This window comes from Patagioenas fasciata, chromosome 4 (assembly GCF_037038585.1).
Source record: "Patagioenas fasciata isolate bPatFas1 chromosome 4, bPatFas1.hap1, whole genome shotgun sequence".
NCBI classification, from domain to species: Eukaryota; Metazoa; Chordata; class Aves; order Columbiformes; family Columbidae; genus Patagioenas; species Patagioenas fasciata.
In genome coordinates this window covers 9,718,528-9,737,104 of record NC_092523.1, presented here as the reverse complement: position 1 = coordinate 9,737,104, position 18,577 = coordinate 9,718,528, and the positions used below count along the sequence as shown (strand labels likewise).

The window sequence follows — 18,577 nt, the reverse complement described above, 5'->3', positions numbered from 1 at the left end:
CAGCCAGTTCTCCATCTACCTTTTTTACATCCTTGCTACCTTTCAGCTTTGTTGCTGTTGCTACTGAAAGTTGAAGCTACTTGGAGCCATCTCGGGCAAAGCCTCCAGAGCTGCAATCAGCAGGGGATCAGTGGGGTGACAGTGGCATCCAGGACATCCAGCATCTGACCTGCAACACAGCCATAGCACGGTTGCTACCAGAAACACCACAACCATGATCGTCAACAGCAACAGGTCTCAAACCACCTCAGGAGATGGGAATTTGGATGTGGCCTCTGCAGCTGATGAACCTGAACTTAAAATGAGACATGGGGGGTGCTGGGGTTTTGTACTGCAGGCAAGAGCTTGCCTAAACATCTGCGCAAACCCAAAAGCATACTTGGATTCAGACTGGAATATGCCATAATGTGCCACTGCTGATAAACCTGGAGCAGAACAAGCTGCACAGGTGCTGGTCCCACTGGGAGGTTTTGCCGCAGCACAGCTTTTACCTTCACCTGGTGATGGAAAGGGTGGTGGGGTTGCAATTTAGAATAATAGGATGAGAACCGACTTTCATCAGTGCCTGCTCCGTGCTTCCTGATGGAGTTTGTACACACCCAAGAGCACTCAGCTACTTTATCACAGGTATTCCATTTTGTGGTGCCAGGGGCTTTGGGAAACCACTAAGACGTTAACAGCTAGTTTACCTTAACTCTAATATTTTGACTGTTGAAGAGAAAAACATTCTGCAGAAAACAGACTTCAGAAAGTAGACAGGTCGGCTCCCAGCCAGCATCTCCTGCTGTCACTGCTGGGGATGTAACCCAGCAAGCATTTCTGACCTTCTTAAAACCTTTGCTTTATACCTCACCCTGTTCCTCCAAAACACCTATGTGACAGCTCCTGCCCATGCACCTTACTCCTCTAAAGCTTCAGGAGGACCAAGCGTGAAAGCCTGAATCAATGCAAGGTATCGTTGGCCATATGCCACATCAGCATTTCATGGGTTAATTTTTCAAATAGTGTTCAGACATAGAATCACAGAATGGTTTGGGTTGGAAGGGACCTTAAAGATCATCCAGTTCCAACCCCGCTGCCACGGGCAGGGACACTTTCCACTAGCCCAGGTTGCTCCAAGCCCCATCCAGCCTGGTCTTGAGCACTTCAGGGATGGCGCATCCACAGCTTCTCTGGGCAGCTGTTCCAGCGTCTCACCACCCTCATAGTCTTGTGGGGCCCAGAGTGCCACCACACATGACAGCAGCAGGGGAGCTCAGCAAAGCCCAGGGAAGTACTCAGCACATCGCAGGAACAGGCATTTGATGAGACAGCTAGAAATCCAGACAGGGTAAAGACAGCCCTTCCAGCACATTTCACAGGGTGCTATATTACAAAGTGCAACAGTAGGACTTCAAAATCTTATATCTGGTTCTATTTGCTGGCTACAGTCCACCTTCAAAATATAAATGTAAAATGTAATAAAGCCAACGCATCACAATTTTTCAAGAAAAAGCTGCAGAAGCAGTTACAGAGGATTAGAAGTACCCTAGTTATCAGGGCATGTTTAGCCGGGTTCATCACTCTGCTCTCCACTGTTGAAATGGACACACTACAGAGAAAGGAGAGACAAAACCACCAATGTAGTGACTGGGGTCTACCTGCTGGGTCATCAAAAGAAAGCACAGTTTGAGAAAACAGGCATTGTCTGCGCGTTTTTTTGCACACGGGCAATTGTTATCAATGAGTGAAGAATTAAATAGCTTAAAGGAGCGGATAAAAACTGGAATATGTGGTTCTGGCCCAGCATTGTCCTCAGAGTGAACTGGATGGGGAGTCCCAGCTCAGCGGAGCTGGCTCAGCAGAACAGACTGGTCTGCACAAACGGACAAAGCCAGAAAAAAGTACTTAACTGCTTTCAGAGTAGATGTTCCCTGTGCAACCAAAATCCGCACTAAACCCATCAACTGCGGAGTCAGACCTTAAGTAAATCAGCACTTCAGAATTTAGACTGGTTTTTAGTTAGAAGCTTAAAGAAAAAAAGAAATCAAACCCTTTTGCCAGTTTTGGTAGTCTGCATCTTTACATGAAATGCTCGAAAGACTGACATGATGATTAGCTGCTTTTTAGTTAAATTAGTTTACAAGATAAAACGTCTTGCTGGTTGTGTTTTAAGCCAGCTCCTTAAAGGGCATTGTTAAGGGTCCATCTCCATCTTCTACATCAATCTTTCACTATATGGTTTTATTGCTTACAGAAAGGTACTGAACTTACATGACAGCACTTTCCACTTCCAAATACTGAAAAAACTGGAAAATCTACAGTTATTGGAGGTTCTAAAATTCACTATTTGCTGGCTGACTTTTACTTCATATGCATTACTCTAAAAAGGCACTGAGCAATAATCATCAAATGACTTTGTTTTAGCTTAGCAATTGGCCTAGCCATAAATCATACAGGGAAAATGGATAGAACCAGTCTTATTTTCACCATCCACCATCACTCATCTGGTCTAAATATAGCCAAGACTCCCTTTAGTTCAGTAGAAGTGCCTGTATCTACACTGGTATTGCACAAAATGCTCTACAGCAAAGAGAAACTAACGTTGCATTTACTTAAGGTTAAATAATAAATGCAATTCTGAGCTCTACAAGGACTTTCAATGAGTTTTACGCTGCTCTAACCAAGGTCAATCACCTTTCAGGTGAGTCATGCTCCAGGAGAGCCCCTCTTCTGCAAATGGCCACAGCAAAAGCCTGCACAACTACTTTTAGTGAGAAATAAAGTTGGCAAGATATAATTCTAATGTACTGGGGCTCCCCAAGTGCTGGGGCAGATGCTGGCTGGTTCTGCAAACACACCCAAATCTACGTCTGTAAGACAGAGAAGAGACAGAAAGGGCAACAGCATAACATTAAATTGTAAATCAAGTAAAGGATGAATACATTTGGCCAAAAAGTGCTGTACAGTGTGTTGCAGTGGTTCTGAACGTGTTTTTTCTTCTCCCCCTTAGCACATTCCTGCTGCCCTCAGAAGCCTCTGAATTCGGAGCTCGCTACCACAGCAGCCGATGAGCAACAGCGACGAGCAGCAGTTGCAATATTCACGTGCAGAAACACTGACCAGAAAAGTCTCGGACTCCAGGGCAGCTCCTCCGCTTTCCTGCCAGGGCCGTACCAGGAACTGATGGGCAGGGACTGCATTTCACCAAGTGCTGCACAGCAAAGAGAAACTCCCACAATACTCTCCTAAAACTAACGATAAATACCACTGTGCTGCACTCAACACCTTTCTTTCTGCAGATGACTTGAGTTTCACAAGAATCCTACCTTGTTGCTAACACAATGAATCAAACCTCCCCGACCTCTAACTTTTCATTGTATTAATAATCCACAGGAATGAAACAGCAAGTCATAAGGAGTTATGTTTTATCTGACACCACAGCGAAGAATTCATTACTCAATGCAGAGGAAAATACTGGAAAAAAAATAAATGGTTCAGGACACAGATCTGGCACAAACCACGGGCTGAAGTCAGTCAGTACACGGCTTGATATCCTTGAGCCTATTGCAAGCAATAAATATTTCTTATTTCTAGCACAGCAGCTTGAAATAGCGCCACACACCCTTCCCAGAGCTCAGGAATCCAACAAGGACACCAGTTATACTCAGCTGGGACCAATTCACCCCATCATATCAGAGAAAATGAATTGTCACCATGTGCCATGCTGCAATGAGCCCCCCAAATCCATTGCAATGGACTGGAAGAGCTCAAGAAGAGAGGACCAATGCTTCTGTTTGTAAAAAATGCAACTCCTGATCCATATAAAAAAAATGAATAAATAACTAGCAACGTCTCTGGAAGCAAACCTTCCAAGCATTCCCTACATGCCTTTGACACCATCATGCTTCAAGCACTGGAGGTCTTCCTCCAGCAACGACTCGATGACTCAATGACCGAAACAGCCCATCTTCTTCTAGAAGAGCAGGGAAAGAGCTGCTGATCCCACCACCCTGAGGCATTTCACCATGCTGTCATGGGGCTGAACCTGACCCACTGACAGCTGCAGGCTGGCGTTTGCACCTTCCCACACCTCCAACTCAACCCTCAGCTGACTGACATGGTGGGTGGTGACTCCAGTGGTCAGGTAGAAATGGCAGACAGGGTTACCGCTGCACTCCCATCCTGCTGTGCTTGTAAAGTCTGGCTGCAGGAGATGCTGAGCCTCCCTGAGAAAGCCCTCTCTACAAAGCCTCAGTATTGTCTCCTTCCACCCACCATGCTGTAGATGCCACCAAGACCCCCCCAAGCAGTGCAAGCCTCCATCACCACACATCACTCCAGTTTTTAACCCGCAGCAAACCAGTGGCAATGCTCTGTGTAAAGCCACAGCACTGACACGGTACAGAAACATACCTCGGTGTTGCTACAAACAATGTGTTTCTATATCTCTCTTCTCATACATCGAGGCTAATGTGTCTTGTGCGTAATTCTACTGAACTCCACTGCTCCAGGCTGAAACTAGCACATCTATTTAATACGGTAGTGTAAGAAAATTTTACATCCATAAAAGCATGAACATCTGCCAGGCTGGGCACAGACAATGGACATTTTGTGGATGGTGCGTTAATAGAAAATGAAAATTACATGTGTAAATCTCTAAAATTAAAAAAGAAAAACAAAACCCAAACCTTTGCCACATGTTCAGCCTACTATGCCAGACCAGTCAGGCCAAAGAGCCCCTACAAAAGCCTAACCCAGTTATTCCCACACCTCCTGCGATGCCCATGTATCAACATCTTGCATCCTACACTCACATGAGTGGGGTTCCTTCGAGCCACAGACTTGACACCGGTTATGAGAGCCAGGGATTTGCAAGAGATTTGCAAACTAAATCAATGGAGTGAGCAGGTAACAGGCCACATCTCCCACTGTCCGGAGCAACTTACACCGCGTACCATCAGCCACGGGCACACTCATTCACCGAGTGCCCACAGAAAGAGGATTGATTTATAAACGCGAGCAGCACCTACAGCAGCCAGGACACGTGCAAACCCACACACACCTGGGTGGAAATGCAGTACTTTGAGGATCAAGTGGATTTTCCCAAGTACACAGGCAACACTAAATAACACTGAGCCCTCCACCTGATGCTAAGAAACAGCAGAATTTAATGTAACTAAGAGCAGGTTCACAGCTGTACCAACTCCTCCTTCCAATGCACCAGTTTTCCCTAAAACATCATAAACTCATCCTGCAGGCAGCTGAGAGCACACACACAGCCAACTCAAGGTTTACTCCATCACCGCATTTCCCATTCATGTCACAGGTCTCCTGTGAAGATCAAAAGAGGACCTGGACCTCTACTGAAGGATGTCCCCAAGTATACTCCAAACTCCCAACCAGAGACAAGGGATTTAAGCCCACGATTAAGCTAAAGCAAATGTGCCACTGAATCTTTAAGCCAAACTCACAGAGTTCAGACCCAGTGAAAGTGGGCTTTTTTTCTTTAGAATTTCACCAAAATCCTCTTTAGCTGTTTGAGTTATCCGTGAAAAGCGCTCCCACTTCTTGAGAATCCTCACAGATGCTTTGATGCTTTTCAGACTACTCAAGGCTCAAAAAAAGCCCCATAAAACCTGATGACGGCTTATTCCCAAATGAAAATTGCTGCCCGAGAGGCACGGCTTGATGTTATCCTCTGAACATTTGCAGGGTCTGAAATCACACTGGACGTATATTAGCCATTAAGTGAATCTAATTGACTTTACAGGCAGCAAGAGCTTGAAAAGGTGTTTTACAAATAGCCCTTTTAAACAGTTTGGATTTAAAAATAAAAAAATCTCTCATTAGTATCCCTTTTGTACAGCAACTTCCCCCCAGCTCGCTTTCCCCCTTTTTTTAATGAATTCCAGCGCTAACGATGTAATTCCAATAACAAGGACTTAACCAAGACACTGCTGTTAAATAGACAGCATGTATCTCCCATGTGTTTATCGCTGTCTCTAATCATCATCTAAAATTGCTTACAAATGGCAGGTGCTTCAAACCAGGCTATTTTCAAAAGCTTCTCTTTGCATTTCTACTATTTAACATTATTTTAAATTGAAAGACTACAGATTTAGGTCTTCCCTGGATTCTCACTAGAAGTGTTACATAGTGTTTCTGACTGTTCCAAGGAGGATGAACAGATTTGGCACCTCCAAAAAAAGAACAAAAATCCCTGATCTCAGCAAATCAAATGGGGATTTTTTTTTTTTCTGTATTCTGACTGCAATAATGATTTTATACATCCTATTAAAACGGGAAGAATGGGTTTTATAGGAAAAATCATAGTGGAAAAGACGATCAGTAGGCCACAACCAGATATATCTGGGAGTGATGTGGGTCAGATGCTCAGAAGAAGGTGTAAGAAATTCTGTTGTTGGCAGCTTATTTGCCTTTAGGCAAAATGTTCTCTCCTCAGCACCACCGACACGTGGGTTTGTGCGCTGACGCACTCTGTTTTCAGCTTAGCAGACACAATATTCTTGTGCTGCTGACTTCTATTTATTTTCCATCTTTGTTATTCTGAGTATTCTACCAACAGAAATAAATACTTGTGCTCACACCATGCAAAATATCTGAACAACAGATCAAGAAAGAGAAGCACTTGCAGAACGAAACTAAGCAAAGGGACATAAATTTGAAAGCGTGATGGGCGGAGGGGAAAATCAGAGAGATACAAAGTGGGATGCTGGATGTGAGACCACCGTTCTTGGGAGACACCAGACAACGAATGGAGCAAGAACGAGGCCAGGCAAAGCCACCAGAGAATTCAACACAGGGATGGACAAGAGGGTCAAGCAGAATTCAAAGGAGAGGAAAAAAAAGCAAATATTGCAATTTGACACATGACTGGAAAAGCAGGACATGGAACTGCTGTGTCAGTGCAAGGAAGAGGGGAAAAAACGGAAAAATAAAATAAAACCAAGGAATCACTATTGGTTCCCAAATGTGGATATTATCTGAAAGCTGCTGAAATGGGTGTTGCATGTGAGATGCGCTGAGGAGCCCCTCAGGGCTGGACAGCTGGTCCATCACCCCCTGTTTCAATTAACAGCATTAGCGCAGAGACCAGGAGCCGCAACTGTAAAAGGCAAATAAACTTGTATCTCTGATGCCAGTTTCAGAGTCTGGATTCAAGCACATTGGCAAGAAAGAGTGGGAGCAGCCTGTATAGCAATTACCAGCGATCGAGGATAAATCTAGGCAAGTGGCTTACTTAAAAATGCAGTTTTGTCAGTTCAAAACAATTTACACATTTGTCCCAATTCCTCAGCTTCCTACAGGAGGAAAAGAAATAAAATGAAAATAAATACCCTTTGAAGCTCCCCGTTTCGCTGATGCAGAAAGCAACAACAAAGACCCGTACGTCCCTCAGCTCCTCGCACAACCAGATGCCGGCAAAACACTCTGCGAAGTCTCTCTTTGCTTTAATCTGGGAGGCAGTAGCATCAAACACGCCATTATTTGTAACAGATCCGCAGCGCTGCATTACCAAAATAAAAGCGCTTTTACATTAAAAAACCGCTTTTTCAACAAATTTACAGGACTTAAGATAGAAAGCAATACTGAGCGGTAATTTCTACAGTATTGGTGCCCCAGTCACACACGCTGGGAGGAACCAACCTGATCACAGAGACTCCTCAATAACCCTAAGAGGTTAAATATAATATAATAATGTACTTGGGAATAAGATTTTTTTCAGTTCATGTTCCTGCATCCAAAATTCAGCATCAAGAGGCGCTCAAAGCTTTGTACTTTTAGAACTCTTGCCATGATTTAGATACTCAACACGGAACCTAAATTTCAGCTATTACGAAGACCTTAACCTGAAACAGACTTTTGGGTAGTTGATTTACATCTTGACCATTCCTAGAAAAGCAAGAGAAGGAAGAGCTGCCACTGAAAACCCTTTATAAGAGTACTTACTTTGCATTTAAGTTTGTGGAGAAAATTCTGTAGTCCTTTTTAGGTATATTCACTAAGACAGTTGTGAGAAATCACACACAACCACGCCAGAAAACATCCAAAATGACACAAAACATTAAAAAAAAACTACTCAGAAAACCCAGAATGCCTGATGTTCCTGCCCTCTTCATGTTCTTAAGTCCCAGCATGGCTTGTATGGTCTTGAGAAGTAAACTGAGCCTAAAAAACAACTGAAGTTCAATTTACACAACTTATTACTTCTTGTGTTGGAGATTAACGAACAGCACTTACAAGTACCGGGGTTTTTAAATACCTGCAGGCAGAGCTCGTGTTTGGAAGCATGATATCCACCCAGTCATGGCTACAACAAATACCACTGCATTAACTGACAGTCGTGTCAATTAGGGATTACCTTTAGAGAGAATTTTTGAATGTGTAGAGGAAAAAGAATAGGTTATATCACACTGCAAAATTTACTAGAAAATCTATTTTCATCTAAATTTGACATGGGACCACGCCAAAGCTCATGGATGTGAAGGGAAAGCTATTTTTGTCCTACAGATGTGCACGCTGAGGAATGGGTTTATGCATATGTTCCTACTCCAGCAATAAATAAATGGAATGGGGGAAGGCTGCAGCAGCTTGACCATGAATGTGTTTGTCCCATTTGTGTGTGTGACACAGCCCTGAACACCCAAATCTACAGGCTCATCAGGCAACCGCAGCTCTCCCCATGAGCCAGCCCTTGGCTGCCAGCACCGCTTTGGACTCTGCACTACCTGATCCCCCTAAATGTGGGGAAAAAACCCTGAATAATACAGATTTTGTGAGGCAGTGCTAAGCACTTGCAGGATGGGAATGTCTCCAGATACAAAAGCTAAAGGTCCTCTGCAGCAAAACAAGGCAGCCACGAGTGATGAAGTGCAAGATGCATCAGGAGAGGTGGGTTTTGGGAGAGGCAACCTAACTTTAAACACATTTTGCATGATTCAAATAATAAATGAATAAATATTCCAGTCCATTACTAATGCTGGACAAAGCATATCTCCAACACTCGGAAACTTGAGTTATTTTTCCTATTGCTTCCCAAAACACTGGAGATAAGAAATGCCAAATCAGGCAGCTCCGGTGCTGCTAAGTTGTACAAACCCAAAAGTGATGCTGGAAATTGCAAAGTAGCATCATCCCCGACCATCCCCCTTGCAGGAGGCCAGCCTTCAAAATATAGGGTCTTTCAAAAAGATGGATCCAAGTGAGAAGCATTTGGGATGAATTCAACTATTGTCTCGGTATTGTCTGTACAGCAGATGGAGGGAACATAGAGCATTTATAAAAAGGTTACTAAAACTCTGTAATCATTAAACTGTTCGTAAATTTTTGTGTAATTGTAACATGATGCCATTGTGAAACTGGGTCCATCTTTTTGAAACACTCTGTGCTTTCAGACATAATACTACTAAATAGATCTAAGGTCTCTAATCCTAATCTTGCAGGATCTCTCTGATATGGAGATCAGCAGCACCCTCATTGAATTGCAGAGAGATGCCTGCACATGAAATGCTCTCGGGAGTACCAGACCTGACCTCAGCTCCCAGCAGAGGTGGGGAGAGAAGCTGGGAAATGCCAAAATGGTGATAAGGACACGGTCTCTCCCCAGGGTGTTCCAGCTCCCAGCCCCATGCCGGACTCCCCAAGGCCCTGTGCCTTGAGGGGAGGCATGCGTGGAAATCCCGACACACCACAGCTACCTCGGGGTTTGACAGATAGGTGAGGTCAGGGCGCTGCATCAGCCAGCAAGAAATGCAGAAGATAGGGATGCTTTAGATTCCAGCTGCCTCCCGGGCAGCACTCTCCAAAAACACATTCCTCCACTGGGAAGCTGCAGCCCTGAGCCCTCTCCCGGCGCCAGGTAACCAAGCCCTTTCTTTGCAAAGCAAGAGCAGCTCTATTCTTTCCAAACAATGTTATCAGCCGGCAGCGGAGCTTCTGCTTATCTGACAGCTTGAGTATTACCCAGAATGTGGATGAACTGGGCTTCATGGTCACCCCTCTGCCAGGGGGCTCTGTGGTGGGGTTTGTAAAGGGAGAGCAACTACAGCCCCCAGGCTGAGCATCTCCTCCCAAGGCAGCCCCTGTGTTTTCCCTGCAGTCCCCACACCAGCCCAGCACCCAAAACTCACTGCTGTTGACCCCACCAGCACCCCGGGGCTCAGCAGGGTTAGCAGGAACCACACAAGTCCCATCCAGTTGCTCATCTCCCTGCAAACGCCTGGGTTCAACTCTGGTGTCAGCACTGTCCCTCTGGCATCAAACCCACCACAAAAGGGCCCGATTCAAGAACACAAGTAAAATACTTGTTTGTTACCCAGACAAACATCCCACCAAAGGTGAGAAACACGTCAAAAGGAACAAGCACCAAACAGGATCTTACCTCCTCACAACCCAACTCTGGTCCTACCCCAACTGGCAAGAGGATGTTGTCCCAAAACCTCCGCCAAGAAGGGCAGGGTAACCCGCCTTTGGGCTCAGCTGAGGAACATGCCACCCAAGAATGGCAGGAATTGAACCCCAATAAGCCAACCCCCTGCAGCCCCTCTTCCTTGGGACACAGTCCCCGTCCTCCCACCGATGCCACCAGGGAGGTCAGGATATTAGTGCAGGCTCTTTGTGTGCACCCTCACAGATCAGGGGACAAAGGGGAGGTTCTGCTCACCCCTGGACAGGGCCAGGAGAGCAGAGGTGCACACGCCCTCCCGCCTGCCCAAAGCTCAAGAGCCGCAGCCATGCAGCCACTGCTGAAAACCGCAGCTCTCAGTGTGGCGTGTTTAATGTGACCTGACACCTCCTGCAGCAACCACTTCGGCTTCATCTGCTGCATTACACAAGGCAGGTGCTCTCAAGACTCCACCAGGTCCTGCAGCCACAGCTCTCCAGGTTGCTCATCCGAGCTGTCTGTCCATCCTGCCCTGCAGCACTGGGCATTGCAATGCAGCCACCCAACTCGCCACCAGTTCCCAAAGCCACCGGCAAAGGCCAGCTCCCAACCCCAGGTCTTTGCACCATCACAACACACACACTCCTCAGCAGAGCCTGCCAGGTCACCAGCAGCAGGAGACAACGCTTTAAACCACCACAAAAAGACATGCCAGCTCATCAACCAAAGCCCCAGCTCTGCTCCCTTTGGAGAGCAGCAGTTTTTGCACTGGAGTCCTGGTTTCCAGCAGCTTTCCAGCTGAAACCTCAACCTCACCAAGAATCTCTCTAACACATCAACCACTGCAACACAACCGACTGGGACAGAAGCTTGAAGAGACACTGTAAAATTGATTAGTCATCAAAATCAGACTACAAAAGAAGCTCCAGCTGTGCTTCTCTTATTTCTGTACAGAAATGCAAGAGGCAGGGCTCTATTTAAAACTAATTCCTCTTTTTTTTGTTGTTTACTAGAGCCTAAGTTACTCTGGTTGGCAGTTAAGCCCATTATCCAGATTCTTTTCTACCATCCCACTGACTTTTTTCATAGCCTATTAAAAAAAAAAAAAGAAAATTCCAGTAAGTGCTATTTTAAAATGTAAAACGCAAGTTTACAAGGAGCTCAGGAAGGTGTTTGAATCATTCAACCTTCTGTTTTAAGACCCCAGCACAGGACTCAATACAAACAATTCCCTTCCAGTCAACAGCAATTTCATGTCACCCCACTGCGGATGAGCTCAAAGCTAAGCGCTGGCCCAAGTGTTCTGCCAGATCCTTGACATAAGTGTAGAAGGGCAAGAGAAAACAATTAAACTTCGGCTAATTTATCTCTGCAGAATCACTGTCAGGACATATTTTTCAGTTTGTACAAAACTCAGCAGAGGAAATTTAAAATAATAACTAACTCAGAGGCAAGCGGCTCAGAAAAACTGCAGAAGGAAAACTGTAATATGGTGTAACTCACAGGATTGTTCAACACTCATCATTAAGCTGGGTGCTTATGACAAGCCGGGTCCTTTTGGTTTGGTTTTAAATCCAACCCACAATCTTTGCAGATGCTTTCACAAAGCCACCATGAATGACCCATTTTAATAGTTAAAAAACTCCCTCACTGTAGATGCCTGCCTTACCAGGTGCTACTTGCTGTGGATGCTCTGTACAGTGGTGCCCCAGCCCTGGGTACCACAAGGAGCCCACTGCAAACAGCAGGTTTTCATGACTGGGTCTCACAGATGTCAAGAGCGAAACCTCGGCAAAGCCATGACCAACATAATGATCTGAGACTTTAAGATCACATCCCAGTTCTACCAGTCACCCTAAGAAACAAGAATGCATAAACCCACCACAGAAATGCTCCCTTGCCCTATTTTCTGTGCTAGAAAAAAAAAAATATATATATATTCAAGCAGGTCAACACAGATTCTCCAAAGAAGGAACAAGAAGCTGCTGGTTGTACTGCCAACTAAAGCCAGGCCCATATCCAGTTACACCACGTTGGTGGTTCTAACTTGTCTCGTTGAGCTCTGACCACCTCCAGCCTCTCTGGCCCCTGTCTCTGTGACCATTTCTTCCCTAACACATCACTCAGAAAGCTCTCATTAAGAACTCACTGGAGCAACACGCAGGAGAACAAGCCCTTCTCATTCCCTCTGTGATTGTCTCCGCCTCTGTGCTAATTTGTAAACTAGCTGAACAAAAGACAAGCTTGGGGCTGGAAGTTGTTTTACTGTCACTTTTCTGTCCTCTGGGTGGGATGGGCAGCACCAACGCGGCACATCACTGCATTTCTCCTTACGTTCCAACAGACAGCTTCCAAAGCTTACAAGGCTCTGGGCTTTTCCAAGGCAACTGTATTTATACCGCTGTCTTACAGGGAAGAAACCCAACAACTGTATTTTTGGGGGAAACAGGAGCAAAACACTGGATTCATGCCTTGTGCACAGCCACACCAAATAGCACCATGCAGCTTCAAGGTACATGGACAGACATCCCTGGTCATGGCAGTCCCAACCCACGGACGCCCTTCTCCTCCCCAGTCCCCAAAGCTTCTTTGGTTTTTACCCAATTACAACTTCAACTTGCATGGCACAACTACCATCAAGAACCTTTAACAAGCACCAACAATCCCATAAATCTACTTTTTATGGCACTGCAGAAGCCTAATTACACATGATTAAATTCTGTCAAAAATTAAAGCCCACACACTTACTCTACAATTGAAATCAGCCCTTTTAGGTACCAAATAAAAGCAATGCTAAGGTTTCAAAGACATGTTGGCAACACAGCTGAACTGGATAACATTACTGACCTAAACAAACCAAAGGCATTCCTTAGTCTTCATTTGAGTGCCTTTCCTTTACTTTCTGTATATTCTAATGTTATAAATACAGTAACTTTGATCCATGCCCTGAATTGTGACCAGACAAGTCCCAAGTATTAATGAGCGACGCAGTTTAAACACCTATTAACTCCGTATTACTTGCTCTTTTTCTCCTGGAGTGCCCAGCTACCTTCTCCAGCATAATACATTGTTGAACCTTGCTGTAGAGGTCCCAAAATGTTTTGCTAAAACCTCTTTTTTATTTTTGTGACGCCACCTTTAATGAAGATTGAGCTTTTAAAATACAAGTCACCCAGGACTTGTAATTTTTACAAAAACAAGCACTGTAAATGAAACACGACCCATGTGTATAATAAAATGGGACAAGATCTGTACAAGATATGCACCACGATGGGAAATGAAATCTAAAGCAAGCACATCTAAGGTATGTGGGGATGATTATTACAGGAGGAGTATCATTTTAGCAAAATGTAATATTGCACAGTAGAAGTGAAGCAAAGTTTGTGGCTATGGTGCTTCCTATGAGTCCTCTAAAAGTGCCCAGGAGTAGATCTGTCATACCCAGGGAACAGCAATGATACAGCGAAAATATGGTCACATGGAAAAACAACAGAATAGGTACCCTGGCAAGATGGAAATAACTAAGATAGGTTACTGGCATCACTTTCACTCTCCCAGCTCATCACTAGTGCTACACAACCATCAAAAGCAAACCTCAAACCCAAGTGACTGCCCAGACATCCCCTTGCTCCAGCCCTCAACATGGATGTATGCTTACAGAAAGGGAAATATAGCACCTGACAAGCGCTAAAGCGGCTCTTTTTTTAATAAAAAAAAAATCCCATAAGAGATCTTTTACATCTTAACAAGCAAATATTAGCATTAGATACTATGTTTTTTACCACATCTATATATGTAACAAATGGATACTACATCAAATCCAGGCTGCATCCCTTTACATACCTGATCTGTGCCTTTTCCAAAACACTGGCATTAAAGAATGTTCTTCTTAAGTAATACAGGGAAATGGGTGCAATAACTAAAACAGGTTCCTCTATGTATTTGGGATAAAATGCCTTTCATCTGCCCCTCTTCCTGCCCTCAGAACTAATACCAAGGGCAAGCAGCACAAATATAGAGCTCAAGCAGTAAGGGCCGGGGTGGATCTAATAAGCAGTAAACAACCCGCATCCTTCAGCCTCAGTGTCCCCAAGCACCCACATCCCGGTCCCCAGCCTGCTGTGGGACCCAGGAATGCCGTGTTCAGGAGGAGGATGGGAGCTGCCCCGGATGACCAAACATTTTATGAAAAAGAAAAATAAATAAAAAGAAAACAAAAAAGCCCAACACACACACACCAAAACCAAGGCTCAAAGAAAAAACAAAGATGGCTTTGAGCCTGGTGCGACCAAAGAGCTGCATTCTGGCAACTTTCGAGCTTGCTCAGTGCTGCTGACAGGAGGAAAAGGCGCCAGCAGCACAGAGCAGCCATGTTCCCCGAGCAGGGCTGGGGAAAGGCTCCCTCCGGGGAATTCATACTCACCTGGCGGTTTCATGTAATATTGCTCAATATCGGACATGTCCGTATGCAGCGCGCAATCGAGATAGTGGAGGATAACTTTTCTACTGAAGTAGTACCTCATGCCCATCAGAAAGATGGGCAAACAGCAGGTCAGCAGGAAGGACTTGGTCACAACAAAGCATATTACTATGGAGATAAGGAAGAGAAATAAACGATACCTGTCAGAAAAGAGAATTTAGTGTTGATTTCGGAATACAAACTCATTATTAAAAACAAAACAAAAAAACAACAAAAAAACCCAAACAGGCACAGAGAAAATACACATTTGCAGCACACACAGAATTGACTCTCTTGAGATTATCATGTTAAGTGATTGCGTATCACACTCAGAGAAACCCCGAGAAGTTATGGGGTGCCCGGAGAGAGTTGGTGGGGACAACGCTGCCATGCAGGCAGGTCCCACCAAACCCCCCCTCCACCCAGGAGAGAGGCTGGTGGGGACGCTGGGGACACCCCAGGCCCCCGCTTTGCTTTCCCCAGTGAACCCAAAACCCACGCGGGGCGGAACAGGCAGGCTGCGGGCACGCCGCTCCGCAGCCATGTGTTCTCCACTGCGGCATCACCATTGCCATCGTGGGAAGCACCGACTCCCGGAGAAGACACCCTGCCCACCTCGATGCCGGGGTGCTGCTGAAGACCTGGGAGGCTTCCGCGGATACCCCCGAGATGGCAGCTCCCGCCAGCATGTTCCCAGCCCCCTAGAGCTGCCGGCTGAGCCCCCCAACTGTCTGATGGGGCGTCCCCCTCCAGCACAGGGCGCTTTCCTCCCCCATGGTTAGCACATGGGGGTGCAACCTGCCTGCAACCATCAAGGGCATGAGAAACCAGCCCAAGGCTTGCTTGGGGTGGGGGGACACACACTAGTAACAACGTGACTCCCACTTCCGTGCAATTATTCGCACGGGAGAGGCACATTGTCAATTGCACGGGAGGCGGGGGGGAGCACCTTGCAGGCGCTATTGTGGCCATGCAGCTCTGGGAGATGAGCCGCCCCCCGGCTCGGCCCTGCTGCAGAGGTTGCCCCCTCCCCACGCCAGGGGACAGGGGGGGCTCCGGTGGCGGGCCCGACCGTCTCCAGGCAACGCCGGCACGCGGCGGCCCCCCCGCACCGGGCTGCGCGGGGGCGGTGCAGCGCGCGGTGCAGTGCGCGCACCGCTCCTCTTCACCGCTCCCCGCCCCGCGCCGCTCAGGCCCGAAATAACTACAAGGACGACCCTACCCTCACCCCCGTGCAACCTACGCGGCGATTCCCCCTCGCCTCCCCCCCCACCTTTACAACCCGCGCAGGGTCGCGCATCCCCCAGGGGTTCCAGGCTCCCCCCGCCCGCCCCCCGCCGCAGCGCTGCGGCTCCGCGGCCGCCCCGCACGATGCTGCGGCGCTCCCACCGCAGCGGGTCCGCGGCTCCTCCCGCCTCTCCGACCATCTTGTGGAGACCCAGGGTTGGGGGAGGGAGGGGGAGGAAGAAAAAACCCGCGACCCCCACCCCCAAAAGGGAGCAGATACTCACCCGCCAGCAGCCCGTAGAGCAGCTGAGTGAGGGGCTGCTGCTTCAGCCCCCTGAACGCCGTGTTGGGGATCCGCTCCATGATACCCTCGTAAAATATGCGGCGCACCACCTCCTGCTCGGAGGGGTGGAATTCACGGATATAGACATTGTCGCGGCGGGGGTCTTCTTTTGGGGGGCTGAGGGGAGGCGGGGGGGAGGAAGGGGAGCCCGCCAAAGAGGGCCACATTTGGGAGGAAGAAACAATGATCGTGTCTTTTTTGGATCCCGGGATTGATTCATGATCTTCCGCCACAATCTTGGTCTCACAAACCATCTTGGGAGACAGACAATGCATGCAAACCGGCCGCGGGGAGGGGGCGGAGGAGAAAAACGGGAGAGGGGGGTGGGAAATCAAAAACTAAAATCTTTAAAAAAAAAAAAAAAAAAAAGAAAAGGGGAGGGGGAAGGAGCGGGGCGCGGAGCAGGGACGGAGACCCGCCGAGCAGCGGCGGCGGCTGCGCGGAGCGCAGAGCTGCGCGGCCGGTCGGGACGGGAGAAAGGAGCTCCGCTGCATTTTGGAGAGGCATTTATAGGGCGGGGGGTGGGGGCGAGGAGGGGCGCGGGTCCCCGGGGTCCTAGCGCCCCCCGCATTGGCTGCGCGGGGTCGCCATGTGATCGGGGGGGGGGCGGGACACCTTTCTTCCCCCCCTCAGCTGTGCACCGCCCCTTGCAAATTACTACGGCGCGTCTGTGCGCGGGGCGGCGGCGCCCCGGCCTCTTCTTGGGGGTGCGCACCTCGCTGCCCGCATACACCAGTGTATGGTGGGCGTACTGTTATTTATTCATTTACAGTGAAAGTACCATACGCTCGGCAGCTTTCTGGAACAGTCGCTGCGGGTGCGTGGAGCTCTGCGCGGAATCATCCCTGCGCGGAAGGCTGCGGGGCGGCGGGGGGGGACGGGGACACCCTGCGTGGCTCGTACCGCACCGCGTCCCGGCGGGCTGCGGCGTGGGCGCTCCGCGGTGAGTCATTCACCGCGGCGGCGCAGCCCTGCGCACCCTAGCGCGGCGCTCCGCGGAACGGCGGCCCGGCCGCAGCCACCTTGCGCGGGAACACTTTGCAGTGGTTGGGGGTGTGTGCGGCCGCGATGTCCCCAGCGCCGCCCGAGCCCTAAATAAATCCCTTTGCCCGTACATCAGCCCCCCCGGCCGGTAACTTTTCCTCCCGGTCGCACGCCGACCCCGCCGCCTCTGCGCCGCTCCGCGGGGCGGAGAGAAGAGGCGGCGGGGGTAAATGGCAGGGGGTGCGCAGGCAGGAGGAGGGGCTCTTCCTCCTCGCAGGACCCGAAAAGCTTCGGCCTCTCCCGGTTGGAACCGGCCGGCATTTGCCCGAGGCATGCGCCGTGCACGGCCGGTGCAGGGACGGGGTGGAGGCGGGGGGATGCTGAGCCGGCAGCCGGGATGTCCCGAACACCCCTCCTGCGAGGTGCATCCCCTGAGAGCTTTCTCTGTGTGCCCTCCACCAGGTGACAGCCGTGCAGCCACTCCTGCGGGGTGCAGCTGTCCATCCTCCCGGGAGGAGAACCCCATGCAAGCTTCAGCTATGCCTCTCCAGCAAAGTGCACCCACGCATCCCCCTGAAAGTTTCACCCGTGTCTCCTCCTGCAAGGCGCCCCTTTGCATCCCAAGCCAGGACGCACCCTTGCACCCTGCCCTCTTTGAGTTGTACCCCTGCATCCCCCTGCAAGGAGCACAAGCCCCTGCGAGATGCACCCATGTACCCCCCAGAAGCTTCATCCCTGCGTTCCCCTGTGAGGTGCACCCCTCTGCATGTGCAGCTGTGTTGCTGGCATTTTGCAGGACTTGCTGTCACAGGAACTCAGGGGTATGTCCTCAGGAAGATGCACAGTAACTGGAGCTTTTCTTCAAGCTAAAGCTTGATTTCACCGTAGTTATTTCATTGTGGTTACATTGCTGCACTTTTCTATCAAAAATTGTTCAAAAGTAATAGAGATAAGAGAGGGGGAAGGATTAGGTAAGGGCTTGGAAACGTTCCCACCCTGAGAAGTGGTGCCAGCACCCCACTGGCTTGCACTGCATGTGGCATCCCTGGTGAGAAGCTCCTGCTCTGGGAGCCGCGGGACCTGCCCATGGTCAGAGGCTGCAGCACTGCCAGCCTGCTCAGAGGGGCAGGCACCACATGGCCTCACCAGCAGCAGACTCCAGTGCCTGCAGAGTTCC

At 48.5% G+C, this 18,577-nt stretch overlaps 1 protein-coding gene across 1 annotated transcript in view; it reads right to left on the bottom strand.

The window, feature by feature from the left end:
* The window catches only part of NAT8L (N-acetyltransferase 8 like), a 32,322-nt gene extending 15,399 nt beyond the window's left edge, over positions 1-16,923 (bottom strand). The window contains exons 1-2 of the mRNA XM_065837944.2: positions 16,358-16,923; positions 14,811-14,975 (exon numbers count right to left, since the gene is read on the bottom strand). Coding sequence (XP_065694016.1) covers positions 14,811-14,975; positions 16,358-16,691 — 499 coding nt within the window. The 5' untranslated portion in view covers positions 16,692-16,923. The remainder of the gene's footprint in view (positions 1-14,810; positions 14,976-16,357) is intronic.
* Positions 16,924-18,577: the final 1,654 nt, after the last annotated feature.